Raw genomic sequence first — 15975 nt, 5'->3', positions numbered from 1 at the left:
CTCTACACTGTCGCATCAAACACACCCAGGACAGGTACAGGATGGGTTCGATGCAGACTAAAGCTCCATCTACACTGTCCCATCATACACTCCCAGGGCAGGTACATTACGGGATTAGATACAGGGTAAAGCTCCCTCTACACTGTCCCCATCACCAGGGCAGAAGCAGCACGGGTTAGATACAGAGTAAAGCTCCCTCTACACTGTCCCCATCAAATACTCCCAGGGCAGGTACAGCACGCGTTAGCCACCGTCCTTTGGATTGGGGATGGAGCAGAGTGACAGGTTTCGTCGACCGGGGCTATCTGCTGAGCCAGCGATAGTCATGAACTGTGTGCCCTTTGTTTATTGCTGTTTTGTTCCCACTTTGTGCAGGGAATGAAGAAGTTCGATGCCCGTAAAGTGGTGCTGGAAGCCTTGAAACTAAAAGGTCTCTTCAAGGAGGTGGAGGACAATCCTATGGTGGTGCCAGTCTGCAGGTATGGACTAGAGACCTAGGCCTTTTTAATAATAAATAATAATAATTCAACTTTATTGTCATTGCACAAGTACATGAACAACGAAATGTGATCTTGCAAGCTCCCATGACTGGGAGAAGCAAAGCCACTGCGTCGGTGTGCGCCACCATTCCATTTCCACCATTCCTCCTGTCCGACAATCTTCAGCCCAACGCTCGGGCCTGCTCACCAGCCGCTCCTCCTTCCGTGACCTTCTCACCAACCGCCCCTCCTCGGGGCTCTTTCCGTGACCTTCTGCACCTGGTCTTCCCTGATGGTCACCCCTCCAGGTACTAACCAGGCCTGGCTCTGCTTAGCTTCCAAGCCTTGCCAGTGACCCTGTCCCTAGTCCCAGGAACAGGTGGAACAGTTCAGAAACAGTAAAATTATAAAGCAAATGGCCCAGAAATTTGGGTCGGGGGCTTCCCGCTCGCGGGTGCAATCCCCCGACCTGCACTCACCTTCCGCGCCAGCCGTTGAGCTGTGGGCCCGTGTGGAATTCCGATCCTTGGCCTGCTCCAACTGCCGGTGTGCAGTGCTTGCGTATCCCAAGGGCGCAGTTAGTTCGATGCGTCCCCTGGGATCACGTGGGCCATGGGGAGCCAATCGGAGCAGGGAAATGCCCATTCATAAGTTTGACAGGAAGTGCTGTCAAAACTTATAAATACTACGGGCCCCAAAACATCACTAAATCTTCAAATACATTTTTAAAAATGTGATTTTAAAAAAATAAACTATAAATTACTTGAAATAACTATTTTAAACAATAATTTAAATTTTTGAAAAAAGTAATTTTATTTTCTAACGGGGCTAAAAATAAACTTACCTTTCTTTAAGTATTTAAAAATAATAAACCTGTGGGGAAAAAATGTTTTAATTTTAACTAATTCACCACTTACCTTGTAAAAAGCAGGCCTTACGCCTACTTTTTAAATGTCTAACTCCTGCAGACTTACCCTCCCGGAGAAACCTGCAAAAAAACCGTAAGTTCGATGCGCACACGCAGCCTCTCCTGCGCACGTGTTCCACCTCTTAACCCCTTCTTCCAGGGGAACGGAAGTGCCGATTTCCCGCGCATGTGCAGTGCATGCAGGAAACCGGTACTTCCATTGGGCCTACGGGTGAGTACCCCGTGCGTACTCACCCGTGGAGACCCGAATTTCTGGCCCAATGTCTGTGTAGGTTGTGAGGCGAGACATATCGTGGCTGTGCTTGTGTGTGTACGTGTGCGTTTCACTTTTAATTATTGAGAAGTCAAAGGACTGATGCTGTAAAGACGTCGCGGTAAATTGGAAAGTCGTGATTAGGTGACGGCCAGGATTTGGGATTTTAAAAGCCCGCAGGCTGGATAAGCTGAGGGAGAAGGGTTCCCTGGCCTCAACCATATCAATTACTGGAGAATAATGATCCCGTTAAGCTGCGCGACCGCGCGGCGGTCTGGAGATACCACGCAGTCCGCTTGCTGGCTTCACAACGGAAAATGTGAGGAAATTTGAATGGGCCGGGCAGCCCCTTAAAGGGACCACGCAGCCAAAAACAAATTTGAGGGAGCGTTGCTGGAGAGTCGCTTGCTCCCTAGTCCCATGAGTCGAAGAACACCTGTACTGGTTGATAAAGCCGCCTTTTTTTCTTCTCCAAGGATGCAATTTGATTTATTTTAATGGGTGTTTTTTTTTTCTTTTTAATTTTGTTTGGACGTCCCACTTTGGGCTGTTTTCTCCAAACTCTTCAAAAGCCCGATTTCCTTCTGTGAAAGAAGGCGCATGGTCATGCAGCCTAGGTGTCCCTTCTGTTCGCTCTGGGTTTGCCTCAGTCCGCTGTAACGTGGTGAGCTGGTTAGCCCAAGAAGGTCACCGTACACAAGAAAAGCATGATTTCAACCCAGGAAGTATCTGCAGTATCAGAATGATGGGCTTCATTTATTGCTTAATTTGTTTCCTTTCATTTATTCATTTCAATCTTTCCCAATTAGCAGTTGTATTCTGTCTAACCACCTTTTGTTGTGAAATATTCCTTGGATTACTCATTTCAATCTTTATTCCTCGAGGCAAATTGTGGGGGTAATGTTTGGTGACGAGTATGGGTGGCTTGTAGGAGGCAGATAAGAGGTAAAGAGTTCTGCAGTCCTGGGAAAGAATCATAGAATGCTACAGCACAGAGTGAGGCCATTTGGCCCATTGTGCCTGTGCCGGCTCTTTGTAAGAGCTATCAAATAAGCCCCACTTTTCTTGCTCTTTCCCCTATAGTGCTGCAATTTTTTTCCTTTCCGAGGGGGTGATTTTGACAGCCCTGGGGAGGCGGGTATGAACACGGGACTGCCGGGAAAATGGCATGCCTCCATGCCATCTTCCTAGGAGGCGGGTAGCTGTCCCGCGCTGGTTCCCGTCTCCTTGGAGGCGGGAAGGGATTAAAGCCTATTAACTGCCTGTTAACAGGTAGTTAACAGGCAGTAAATAGGATTATCCCCTTTTTGCCCTCATAAGTGCGGGCTTCCCGAAGGCTCCAAAACCCGCCAGCTCAGCGAGGCGAGTAGTGGGTCTGCGGGGGTCAGAGGGGTGCAGAAGTGTGGTGTGAAGGTAAGTGATGGGTGCAAGAGTGTAGAGGTGAGTATCTGAGGTAAGTGCAAAGTGTTAGTAAAAGTGTACTTACCTTTGTTTCTTCCTGCAGTCTTCAGTCGGCTTGTATGTGGAGAGTCTCGGACCTCTGTGTTGCAGATGAGAGATGGCCGTTGCATTCTCAGATGCAACAACCATCTCATTTCTGTAAAAGAAAGAAGGTTGATGAGGTCTTGAATGCAAGACACCTCATCAAACTACAGAGAATGTCACTGTTGGAGAGCTTCACAGAGCTGTCAAACGATGACAATTCATCTGTCAAAACTGACAGATGAAACGTCATACGTTGATGCTCTTTGTAACCGGCTTTCCCTTAATTGGCCTGCTAAGCCCGCTGGGTGGGCTTAACAAGGTCAATCAAGGGAAAATAGCGTGGGTTGGCCAAAAGTTTTTGGAGGCGGGACTGAAACCCGACAAGTGGGAGTCCCACCTCCAAAAGCTCCCCATTGAGAAAATCACTCCCCAAGTATATATCCCATTCCCTTTTGAAAGTTAATATTGAATTTGCTTCCACCACCCATTCAGGCAGGACATTCCAGATCAGAACTGAGTTCGGGGAGATGGTGCAGTCAGTCTTGGTTTCAACACAAGTGGGAAAGGGGTGTAAGGCCGTGTAGTTGGAGTTTAGGAACGACGGGAGAAAACTTGGAGCCAGGGCCACGGTTGTAGCGATAGAAGAGATGGTGAGGTCCTGAGTGTAATAATGAGGGAGAGAATTGGAATGAAAGGGTCAGAAGTGAGATGAGCTGCTTCTTGCAAGCTGCCAGGAGTGTGACAGAGGTGCTGGGATGTACGCACAGCAAGCGAGCAAATGAAAAACTTTGTCTCTTCCTTTTCAGTCGCTCCAAGGACATTGTGGAACCCCTGTTAAAGCCTCAGTGGTACGTGCGCTGCAATGAAATGGTGAAAATGGCGGCTGATGTGGTGCGGAATGGAGATCTGAAGATTGTTCCTGAGACTCACCTCAAGACGTGGTTTAATTGGATGGACAACATCAGGTACGCACCGAGTAGATTAATCCAAATTAGATAGGTTTGGGTGCCAGAGATACGTCAACTTGTCGGTTTTATTAATACCATCGGAAAGTACAAGTGAGTTATACATCTATATACTTACCAGTAGGATATCTCTCAGGTCAACCTTTAACTCTAATTCCAGTCCAGGCGAATTCCAAGGAATTACTGAAAGTGAGCCTATTTATAATACCTGGATGGCCAATGTCAGGTGACTCGCTCTAAATCTATCAATTCTGAGATTATTGTCGTGATCTTTAAATGGAGTACGTTACTTTACCAATAGATGGCAATGTCACACAATACTCCATTCTTACTGGGATGTGTGCTTTATGTGGATAAGGAAATTTTGCATGCTTATCAACATCACACCATAACACAAATGATAACAGCTGAAACATAGACATCTTACATAGAATTAACAGCACAGAAACAGGCCATTTGGCCCAACTAGTCTGTGCTGGTGCTTGTACTCCACACGCGTCTCCTCGCAACCCCGTTAGCTCCAAACTAGCTATATTTCTTACACATACCCTTTCATTCTTCATGGGATGAGAGGACTGTCCTACGAGGAGAGATTGAGTAGACTAGGCCTATACTCTCTGGAGTTTAGAAGAATGAGAGGTGATCCCATTGAAACATACAAAATTCTGAAGGGGATTGACAGGGTAGATACTGAGAGGTTGTTTCCCCTGGCTGGAGTGTCTAGAATTAGGGGGCATAGTCTCAGGATAAGGGGTCGTCCATTTAAGACCGAGATGAGTAGAAATGACTTCACTCAGAGGGTTGTGAATCTTTGGAATTCTCTGCCCCAGAGGGCTGTGGATGCTCTGTTGTTGAGTATATTCAAGGTGGAGATAGATTTTTGGACTCCAGGGGAATCAAGTGATAGGATAGGGTGGGAAAGTGGAGTTGAGGTCAAAGATCAGCCATGATCTTATTGAATGGCGGAGCAGGCTCGAGTGGCCGACTCCTCCTCCTAATTCTTATGCTCTTAATAAATTGCATTAATCTGACACATACGAACATACGAATTAGGAGTAGGCCACTCGGCCCCTCGAGCCTACTCCGTCATTCAGTGAGATCATGGCTGATCTGATTACTCCACATTCCCACCTACCCCCGATAACCTTTCACCCCTTTGCTTATCAAGAATCTATCTACCTCTACCGTAAAAATATTCAAAGACTGCTTCCACCACCCTCTGAGGAAGGGAGTTCCAAAGACTCACGACCCTCTGAGAAAAAATTTCTCCTCATCTCTGTCTTAAATGGGCGCCCCCTTATTTTTAAACAGTGACACCAAGTTCTAGATTCTCCCACAAGAGGAAACATCCTCTCCACATCCACCCTGTCCAGGCCCCTCAGGATCTTATATGTTTCAATCAAGTCACCTCTTACTCTTCTAAACTCCAGCGGATACAAGCCTAGCCTGTCCAACCTTTCCTCATAAGACAACCCGCCCATCCCAGGTATTAGTCTAGTGAACCTTCTCTGAACTGCTTCCAACGCATTTACATCCTTCCTTAAATAAGGAGACCAATACTGTACACAGTACTCCAGATGTGGTCTCACCAATGCCCTGTGTAACTGAAGCATAACCTCCCTACTTTTGTATTCAATTCCCCTCGCAATAAACAATAACATTCTATTAGCTTTCCTAATTACTTGCTGTACCTGCATGCTAACCTTTTGCAATTCATGCACTAGGACACCCAGATCCCTCTGCATCTCGGAGCTCTGCAATCTCTCACCTCCTGCTTAGTTGGCATTCATTCCCCTTGCGGACTCCGAGCGACTTAATCTAAACCATGTGATCGCCTCTGCCACACACGATACATTTTCATCATACAAAGATATTAACACTGACTTTTGTCCTATGATACTTTGTGCGTCGGCGGGAACTCAGCGGCAGCAGCGGGGCGATAAAAGGCTCCAGAGACCAGGTAAGGCCTCACAGCATCGGCGGGTGTTTCAACGGCAGCAGCGGGGCTATAAAAGTCCCAGAGACCAGGTAAGGCCTAAGTGCGTCGGCGGGAATCTCGAGCGGCAGAGCGGGGCTATAAAAGTCCCAGAGACCAGGTAAGGCCTCACAGCGTCGGCGGGAACTCAGCGGCAGCAGCGGGGCTATAAAAGGCCCCAGAGACCAGGTAAGGCCTACCAGTCTCCAGTCTGGGAACTCGGAGGGAAGGAGAGAGGTAAAAAGTTATCCAAGTGTGACGTCACCAGAAAGCGGGTAAGTGATTGGTTGGTAAGTATTTCTCCCTTTTTAAGCTTAAATCTCTTTGGTTTATAGTTTCTAAGGTGTGATATTCACCATCTAGAATCGGATAAGAGGGTATTTAAGAATAATATTAATAAATTTAATTAATTACATAGAATGGGAGATCAGATGATGTGTTACTGCTGCAATATGTGGGAGCTGGTGGACACCATTGATGCTCACGGTGATCACATTTGCAGTAAGTGTTGGCTGCTCGAGGAACTCTGGCTCCGTGTTGAAGAGCTGGAGTCCGAGCTTCAAACACTGAGACACACTAGGGAGGGGGAGAGTTACCTGGACTCTGTATCACGAGGTATTCACACCAATTAGATTAATTAATTCAGATGTAGTCCGTGGCCAGGGTCAGGATGGTGTGACTAGAAGTGAGGCAGGTACAGGGATCCAGGAGGTAGTGTTGGAGGAGCCGCAGCCCTTGCACATGTCCAACAGGTTCGAGGCTCTTACTCCCTGTGAGGATGGGAACAGGGACTGCGGGGAGGATGAGCAACCTGGCCACAGCACTGTGGAGCGGGGGGCCATTCAAGTGGGGGGAGTTAAAAGAAATGTTGTAGTGGTAGGGGATCGTATCGTTAGGGGGATAGATAGAGTTCTTTGCAGCCGAGAGCGAGAGTCCCGAAGGCTGTGTTGCCTGCCCGGTGCCAGGGTTAAGGACATCTCCTCTGGACTGGAGATAAACTTGGAGTGGGAGGGGGAGGATCCAGTTGTCGTGGTCCATGTTGGTACCAACGACATAGATAGGACAAGGAAGGAGGTTCTGCTGAGGGAGTTTGAGCAGCTAGGGGTCAAATTAAAAAACAGAACCACAAGGGTAATAAGAGCCACAAGCGAATTTGGCTAGGACAAATAAAATTAGAGAGTTAAATGCGTGGCTCAAAGACTGGTGTGGGAGAAATGGGTTTTGCTTCCTGGGACACTGGCACCAGTGCTGGGGCAGGAGGGAGCTGTTCCGTTGGGACGGGCTTCACTTGGCCAGTGCTGGGACTAGAGTCCTGGCGGATCATATAACTAGGGCTGTAGAGAGGGCTTTAAACTAACTAGTGGGGGGGAGGTTCCTAGAGAGCAAATAATAAAAATGACAACAGAGAAGGTCATAGACTTAGGTAGCAGTGGGGAAATTAAAAACCAGAGTGTGTCAGGAAGGGGCAGAAGGTATGGAGTAAAAGGTAAAGTAATAAAAAGGGCAAAAGCAGGAACTAAGTGTCACAAAACATCTTTGAAAGTTCTCTATCTGAATGCACGTAGCATTCATAACAAAATAGACGAGTTAATGGCACAAATAACTACATATGGGTATGATCTTGTGGCCATTACAGAAACATGGCTGCAAGGTGACAATGCCTGGGAATTAAGCATACCAGGTTATTTAACGATCAGGAAGGACAGGCAGAAAGGAAGGGGAGGTGGGGTGGCTATGGTAATAAAGGAAGGAATCACTGTAATACAGAGAAATGATATTGGGTCAAAAGATCAGGATAATGAAACAGTTTGGGTGGAGATAAGGAATAATAAGGGGAAAAAAACACTACTGGGCGTAGTCTATAGGCCTCCGAACAGTTGCAACTATGTTGGACGGAGTATCAATCAGGAAATAGTTGAGGCTTGTAATAAGGGAACATCTATAATTATGGGGGATTTTAACTATCATATTAATTGGACAAATCAAATTGGGCAGGGCTGCCTTGAGGATGAGTTCATTGAGTGTATTAGGGATGGGTTTCTTGAGCAGTATGTAACTGAACCGACCAGGGGGCAAGCAACCTTAGATCTGGTCCTGTGTAACGAGACAGGATTAATTAAAAATGTCCTAGTAAAGGATCCCCTTGGAATGAGTGACCATAACATGGTTGAATTCCATATTCAATTAGAGGGTGAGAAGGTTGGATCTCAAACAAGCATGCTAAGCTTGAATAAAGGAGACTATGAAGGTATGAGAGCGGAATTGAGTAGAGTGGATTGGGAAAATAGATTAAAGTGTAAGACGATACATGATCAGTGGTGTACATTTAAGGAGTTATTTTACAACTTCCAAAAAAAATATATTCCACTGAGAAGAAAAGGGTGTAAAAGAAAAGACAGCCATCCGTGGCTAAGTAAAGAAATTAAGGATAGTATTCGACTAAAAACAAGGGCATGTAAGGTAGCCAAATCTAGTGGGAGGATAGAAGATTGGGAAAACTTTAAAAGACAGCAAAAAATAACAAAATTATTGATTAAGAAAGGGAAGATAGATTATGAAAGTAAATTAGCAAAAAATATAAAAACAGATAGTAAGAGTTTTTATAGTTATATAAAAAGAAAAAGGGTGGCTAAAGTAAATGTTGGTCCCTGAGAGGATGAGACCGGGAAATTAATGGTGGGAAATATGGAGATGGCAAAAACACTGAATGAATATTTTATATCAGTCTTTACAGTAGAAGACACTAAGAATATCCCAACACTGGACAAACAGGGGGCTATAGGGGGGGAGGAGCTAAACACGATCAAAATCACTAAGGAAGTGGTACTTGGTAAAATAATGGGACTCAAGGCGGATAAATCACCTTGACCTGATGGCTTACATCCTAGGGTCTTGAGGGAAGTGGCGGTAGGGATTGTGGATGCATTGGTAATTTTCCAAAACTCCCTGGACTCAGCAAAGGTCCCGGCAGACTGGAAAACTGCTAATGTAACACCCTTATTTAAAAAGGGCAGTAGACAGAAGGCTGGAAACTATAGACCGGTTAGCCTAACATCTGTGGTAGGTAAAATTTTGGACAGTAACAGGACATTTGGATAATCATAATTTAATAGGACAAAGTCCGCATGGTTTTATGAAGGGGAAGTCATGTTTGACAAATTTGCTGGAGTTCTTTGAGGAAGTAACATATAGGGTGGATAAAGGGGAACCAGTGGACATAGTGTATTTAGACTTCCAAAAGGCATTTGACAAGGTGCCACACAAGATTATTGCTTAAGATAAAAAATCATGGGATTGGGGGTAATATTCTGGCATGGATAGAGGACTGGCTATTTAACAGAAGGCAGAGAGTTGGGATAAATGGTTCATTCTCAGACTGGCAATCAGTAACTAGTGGTGTTCTGCAGTGGTCAGTGCTGGGTCCCCAACTCTTTACAATCTATATTAACGATTTGGAGGAGGGGACCGAGTGTAACATATCAAAGTTTGCAGATGATACTAAGATGGGAGGGAAAGTAGTGAGTGAGGAGGACATAAAAAACCTGCAAGGGGACATAGACAGGCTAAGTAAGTGGGCAGAGATTTGGCAGATGGAATACAATACTGGAAAGTGTGAGGTTATGCACTTTGGCAGGAAAAATCGTAGAGCAAGTTATTATCTTAATGGCAAGAAACTGGAAAGTACTGAAGTACAAAGGGATCTGGGGGTCCTGGTGCACGAAACTCAAAAGGTTAGTATGCAGGTGCAGCAAGTGATTAAGCAGGCCAATGGAATGTTGGCTTTCATTGCTAGGGGGATAGAATATAAAAATAGGGAGGTATTGCTTCAGTTGTACAAGGTATTGGTGAGACCGCACCTGGAATACCGCGTACAGTTTTGGTGTCCATACTTAAGAAAGGACATACTTGCTCTCGAGTCAGTACAAAGAAGGTTCACTCGGTTAATCCCGGGGATGAGGGGATGGACATATGAGGAGAGGTTGAGTAGATTGGGACTCTACTCATTGGAGTTCAGAAGAATGAGAGGCGATCTTATTGAAACATATAAGATTGTGAAGGGGTTGGATCGGGTGGATGCAGGGAAGATGTTCCCGATGATGGGTGAAACTAGAACTAGGGGGCATAGTCTTAGAATAAGGGGCTGCTCTTTCAAAACTGAGATGAGGAGGAACTACTTCACTCAGAGGGTGGTAGGTCCATGGAATATGCTGCCCCAAAAAGCTGTAGAAGCTACATCATTACATAAATTTAAAACAGAAATAGACAGTTTCCTAGAAGTAAAGGGAATTAAGGGTTACAGGGAGCGGGCAGGAATTTGGACATGAGTCTAGGTTCGGATCGGTCATGGCCCTGTGGGTAGCGGAGCGGGCCCAGGGGCCGTGTAGCCTGATCCTGCTCCTATTTCGTGTGTCTAATTCTGTTAGATTCAGGAGCTGGTTCTGTGATAGTGGATTGGCGGTTAGGATCAGATCAGCCATGATCTTATTGAATGGCGGAGCAGGCTCGAGGGGCCGATTGGCCTACTCCTCCTATTTCTTATGTTCTTATGTACTTTTCCTATCACATTATACACTAGCCGACACACAGTGCGCTCAGCAATGTTAGGAGGAGCTGAGCCACCCCTGTAGATATGAGTTGACGGGGAAACAATTTGTTTGGTTGACGCGCCGGTCAGACTGAATTCCGGGGCTTCCCCCGATGCCTGTGCGGTGAAGCGTGCAGGTTAACGGTAGTGCGAAGCTGCACGGACCAGGGAGGACCCGGGTTCTCCATCCCTCACCTGCGCCGGGCTCACTCGAAGAAGGGTGAACCGGTCTGCCTCAGTAATTTTAAAGAAGGGGTTCATGGAATGGTACAGCACAGAAGGAGGCCGTTCAGCCCATCATGCCTGTGCCGGCTCTTTGAAAGAGCTATCCCATTAGTCCCACTCCTGCTCTTGCCCCATTAACCCTGCACATATTTCCTTTTCAGGTTTATTATCCAATTCCCTTTTTGAAAGTTACTATTGAATTGCTTCCACCGCCCTTTCAGGCAGTGTGTTCCAGATCACAACAACTCGCTGTGTAATAAAATGTCGTCTCCTCTCCCCCAATGGTTCTTTTGCCAATTACCTTGAATCTGTGTCCTCTGGTTACTGACCCTCCTGCCAGTGGAAATAGTTTCTCCTTATTTACTCTTAGCAAAGCCCTTCATAATTTTGAACACCTCTATTAAATCTCCCCTTAACCTTCTCTGCTCTAAGGAGAAAAATCCCAGTTTCTCCAGTCTCTTCACATAACTAAAGTCCCTCATCCCCTGTACCATTCTAGTAAATCACTTCTGCACCCTCTCCAAACCCTTGACATCCCTCCTTACGTGCGGTGCCCAGAATTGAACACAATACTCTAGCTGAGGCCTAACCAGTGTTTTATAAAGGTTTAGCATAACCTCCTTGCTGTTGTACGCTATTCCTTCTATTAATAAAGCCAAGGATCCCATATGCTTTTTTAACAGTCTTCTCAACTTGTTCTGCCGCCTTCAAAGATTTGTGTACATTCAGCCCCAGGGGTCTCTGTTCCTGCAGCCCCTTTAAAATTGTACCATTTAGTTCATATTGCCTCTCCTCATTCTTCCTGCAAAATGTATCACTTCACACTTCTCTGTGTCCGCCCATTTCACCCGTGTTGACGTCCGGGATCTTGTCTTCTCTGCAGGGACTGGTGCATTTCCCGGCAGCTGTGGTGGGGCCAGCGTACTTTGTGACCGTCGACGATCCCGCCGTCCCCATCGGAGAGGTAAGGCCCGCGGAAACGCTCGGCGTCCATGTTGGATTCTCCAAACTTCTTGCCTCTTCTGCTCGACTTGTGTACCGAGCTGCATGGTGCCTTCGAGCGCTGAACAGGGGCAGAGGAGGGCGCTGAAAAGGTTCAGGAAAGGGGCGAACTCCACGCGCTATTGGGGCAAGTGTTCCAAGAGCCTTTTAAAGGGAGAAGGGAAGCAGCGAGGCAGTAAGAGAAAGAAGGACTTGCATTTATATAGCGCCTTTCACGACCTCAATGCACTTTACAGCCAATGAATTACTTTGCAAAGTGTAGTCACTGTTGTAATGTAGGGAAACGCGGCAGCCAGTTTGTGCATAGCAAGCTCCCACAAACGACAATGTGATAAATGACCAGATAATCTGATGTTTCCACACTAGTATATTTCTGTAGTATATTCTCAATTCCTCTCATTCAGTGTTGTTTATTGAGAAGCCAAGATGAAGGGCACTGCGTTCGGTTCTGGGCACCCCACCTCAGGAAGCATATAGTGGCCTTGGAGGGGGTGCATAATAATAATACTGGGGCTAAAAGGGTTAAATTATGAGGACAGGTTGCACAGACCAGGCTTGTATTCCCTCGAGTATAGAAGATTAAGGGGTGAACTAATTGAGGTGTTTAAGATGATTAAAGGAGTTGATGGGGTCGATGGAGAGAGAAACTATTTCCTCTGGTGGTGTGAGTCCAGAATAAGGGGGCATAACCTTAAAATTAGAGCTAGGCTGTTCAGGGCTGATGTCAGGAAGCACTTCTTCAGATATTATTATCTGAATGGCAATAGATTGGGAGAAGGGGAAGTGCAACGAGACCTGGGTGTCCTTGTGCACCAGTCGCTGAAGGTAAGCATGCAGGTGCAGCAGGCGGTTAAGAAGGCAAATGGTATGTTGGCTTTCATAGCGAGAGGATTCGAGTATAGGAGCAAGGATGTCTTGCTGCAGTTGTACAGGGCCTTGGTGAGACCACACCTTGAGTATTGTGTGCCGTTTTGGTCGCCTTATCTGAGGAAGGATGTTCATGCCATGGAGGGAGTGCAGCGAAGATTCACCAGACTCCTACCTGGGATGGCAGGAATGACGTATGAGGAGAGATTGGGTCGATTGGGCTTATATTCACTAGAGTTTAGAAGAATCGGGATCTCAATGAAACTTATAAAATTCTAACAGGACTAGACAGACCAGATGCAGGAAGGATGTTCCCGATGGCCGGGGAGTCTAGAACCAGGGGTCACAGTCTAAAGATAAGGGGTAAGCCATTTAGGACAGAGATGAGGAGGAATTTCTTCACCCAGAGAGTGCTGAACCTGTGGAATTCTCTACCACAAGGCAGTTGAGGCCAATTCATTAAATATATTCAAGAAGGGGTTAGATATATTTCTTGAGGCTAAAGGGATCAAGGGATATGGGGAGAAAGCAGGGACAGGGTACTGAATTTGGATGATCAGCCATGATCTCATTAAATGGCGGAGCAGGCTCGAGGGGCTGAATGGCCTCCTCCTGCTCCTATGATGGTGGACTTTGCAGGTCATCTTAAAACACACCGTCTTTATCCATCTAGGGCGCAAACGGGAAGTACTGGGTGAGCGGCCGGACGGAGGAGATCGCCAGGCAGAAAGCAGCCAAGAAATTTTACGTCTCTCCGGATCTTATCTCGCTCCGACAAGGTACGGGGGTAAGCTGTAGCGTCTGGCATCTCCTGTCCCCCACCCTTCCCGACTCCCCCGGCAGATGGTTCGGTCCAGGTCAGGGGTCACGGGCCTCCACCTTGTTAGTTGTTCGCTTGCTGAATATCGGCTCCCGAAGTGACCTGTTTATTAAAGAACAGGCTGGGGAGACAAAAGTAACTTTCTCCTCGGACTGACCAAATGTGACGACGCCACAGGGTTCGGAGTGAAAATAACTTTTTTTAGACGAAAACAACTGAGGCTGGAAATGTACAGCCGGTCCATCGACAGGTGAAATAAGAAAGAAAGACTTGCATTTCTATAGCGCCTTTCCCGACATCAGGACATCCCAAAACACTTTACAGCCAATGAATTAATGTTTGAAGTGGAGTCGCTGTTGTAATGTAAGAAACGCGGCAGCCAATTTGCACACAGCAAGCTCCCACAGACAGCAATGTGATGATGACCAAATAATCTGCTATTAGTGATTGAGGGATAAATATTGGTCCCAGGACACTGGGGTTCCACCCCCCCCCCCCACCCTGCTCTTCTTCGAAATAGTGCCAGGAGACCTTTTACGTCCACCCGAGAGGGCAGACGGGGCCTCGGTTTAATGTCTCATCTGAAAGACGACACCTCCGACAGTGCAGCGCTCCCTCGGCACGGCACTGGGAGTGTCGGCCTAGATTTGTGTGCTCCAGTCTCTGGAGTGGGGACTTGAACCCACGACCTTCTGACTCAGGTGAGAGAGTGTTTCCCACTGAGCCATGGCTGACTTCCTCTTTCATGCCGAACCCATCAGCAGCTCTTTCTGAAACCCGAGCCTGCCCAACACTTGGACCACTGCCCCTGGACCAGACAAGACTCTTCGAGCACCTCTCGCACATTCCTGGACAGGATGTTCGTGGGCGACTCCTCACTTCCAGCCTCCTGCCTTTCTCCATTGGGAAGGTTAAGAGGCGATGTGATTGAGGTTTTCAGGATTTTTGAAAGGAATTGACGGGGTAGCTAGAGAGAAACGTTTCTCCACTGGTGGGGGAGCCCAGGACAATGGAACGTAACCATAAAATCAGAGCCAGGCCATTCAGGAAAGAAGTTAGGAAACACTTCTTCATGCAAAGGGTGGTAGAAGTGTGGAACTCCCTCCCGCAAACAGCAGTAGATGCCAAGCTCAATTAATCATTTTAAATCCGAGATCGATAGATTTTTGCTCGCCAAGGGTACTAATGGCTATGGAGCCAAGGCAGGTAAATGGAGTTAAGATACAGCTCACCCATCATGTTATCTAATGGCAGAACAGGCTCGAGGGGCTGGTTCCTGGGATGGTGGGGGGATTGTGCTATGAGGAGAGATTGAGTAGACTAGGCCTATATTCTCTGGAGTTTAGAAGAATGAGAGGTGATCACATTGAAACATACAAAATTCTTAGAGCTTGACAGGGTAGATGCAGGGAGGATGTTTCCCTTGGCTGGGGAGTCTAGAACCAGGGGTCACGGTCTCAGAATAAGGGGTCGGCCATTTAGGACGGAGATAAGGAGAAATTTCTTCACTCGGAGGGTGGTGAATCTTTGGAATTCTCTACCCCAGAGGGCTGTGGAGGCTCAGTCATTGAGTATATTCAAGACAGAGATCGATAGATTTTTGAATATTTAGGGAATCAAGGGATATGGGGATAGTGCAGGAAAGTGGAGATGAGGTAGAAGATCAGCCATGATCTTATTGAATGGTGGAGCAGGCTCAAAGGGCCAAATGGTCAACTCGTGCTCCTATTTCTTATGTTCTTAGGTTCATAGGAACAGGAACATTTCTTGCCTTTGTATTAATGTGGTCATTGCTTCTCTAAAATGTCTTCTCTTCCTTCTATGCCACCTGACATTTTCTTCCTCCTCTGTCTATCCTCACTGTGCTGAACTGATGACTCCTCTCTAACTCTAATTCTTTCCCAGGATCTGAAAATGGCGTGTCTCTTACTGCCTTCCGTTCTTTCTTCACAACTCCTCGTCCTCCTCAAAGAAAATATCCTTTTAAAAGCCAAGGCTTGGTGTCACCTAATTTCCTGATTTACCTCGTCTTTTCCCTTCCCCTTTTCCACCGCAGTGTTGCACCTCCTTTAGTTTCTGAATTTTAGAGAAATCCGGATAGTAGATAACCCTTGAGATCTGTTTGATTGTTAACGGCGTCTGTGTATGGCTGACGTGCTTTTTAAAGCTATTTCTAGAACCATAGAATGATACAGCACAGAAGGAGGCCATTTGGCCCATCGTGCCTGTACAGGCTCTTTGAACGAGCTCTCCAATTAGTCCCATTGCCTTGCCTTTTCCCCCCTGCCTTTGCAAATTTTTCCCCTTCAAGTATATTTTTCCCTGTCAAGTATTTAATTTACCCCCTTTTTTTTCAACAAATTTGTCTATTTTTGTACCGATTCCTTTCTC

The 15975-nt window shown here is 46.5% G+C and overlaps 1 protein-coding gene across 1 annotated transcript in view; it reads left to right on the top strand.

The window, feature by feature from the left end:
• The first annotated feature begins 378 nt into the window (after nucleotides 1-378).
• Nucleotides 379-15975, top strand: part of LOC147096107 (valine--tRNA ligase-like) — a 44072-nt gene continuing 28475 nt past the window's right edge. The window contains exons 1-5 of the mRNA XM_085973775.1: nucleotides 379-479; nucleotides 3952-4110; nucleotides 4271-4331; nucleotides 11779-11859; nucleotides 13438-13543. Coding sequence (XP_085829901.1) covers nucleotides 379-479; nucleotides 3952-4110; nucleotides 4271-4331; nucleotides 11779-11859; nucleotides 13438-13543 — 508 coding nt within the window. The remainder of the gene's footprint in view (nucleotides 480-3951; nucleotides 4111-4270; nucleotides 4332-11778; nucleotides 11860-13437; nucleotides 13544-15975) is intronic.

Source organism: Somniosus microcephalus, unplaced genomic scaffold, assembly GCF_052327205.1.
Source record: "Somniosus microcephalus isolate GS21.2 unplaced genomic scaffold, FLI_Smic_1.0 unresolved_chr1, whole genome shotgun sequence".
Lineage (NCBI taxonomy): Eukaryota > Metazoa > Chordata > Chondrichthyes > Squaliformes > Somniosidae > Somniosus > Somniosus microcephalus.
The sequence above is the reverse complement of the archived record's forward strand: the minus strand, read 5'-3'. Positions and strand labels throughout refer to the sequence as shown.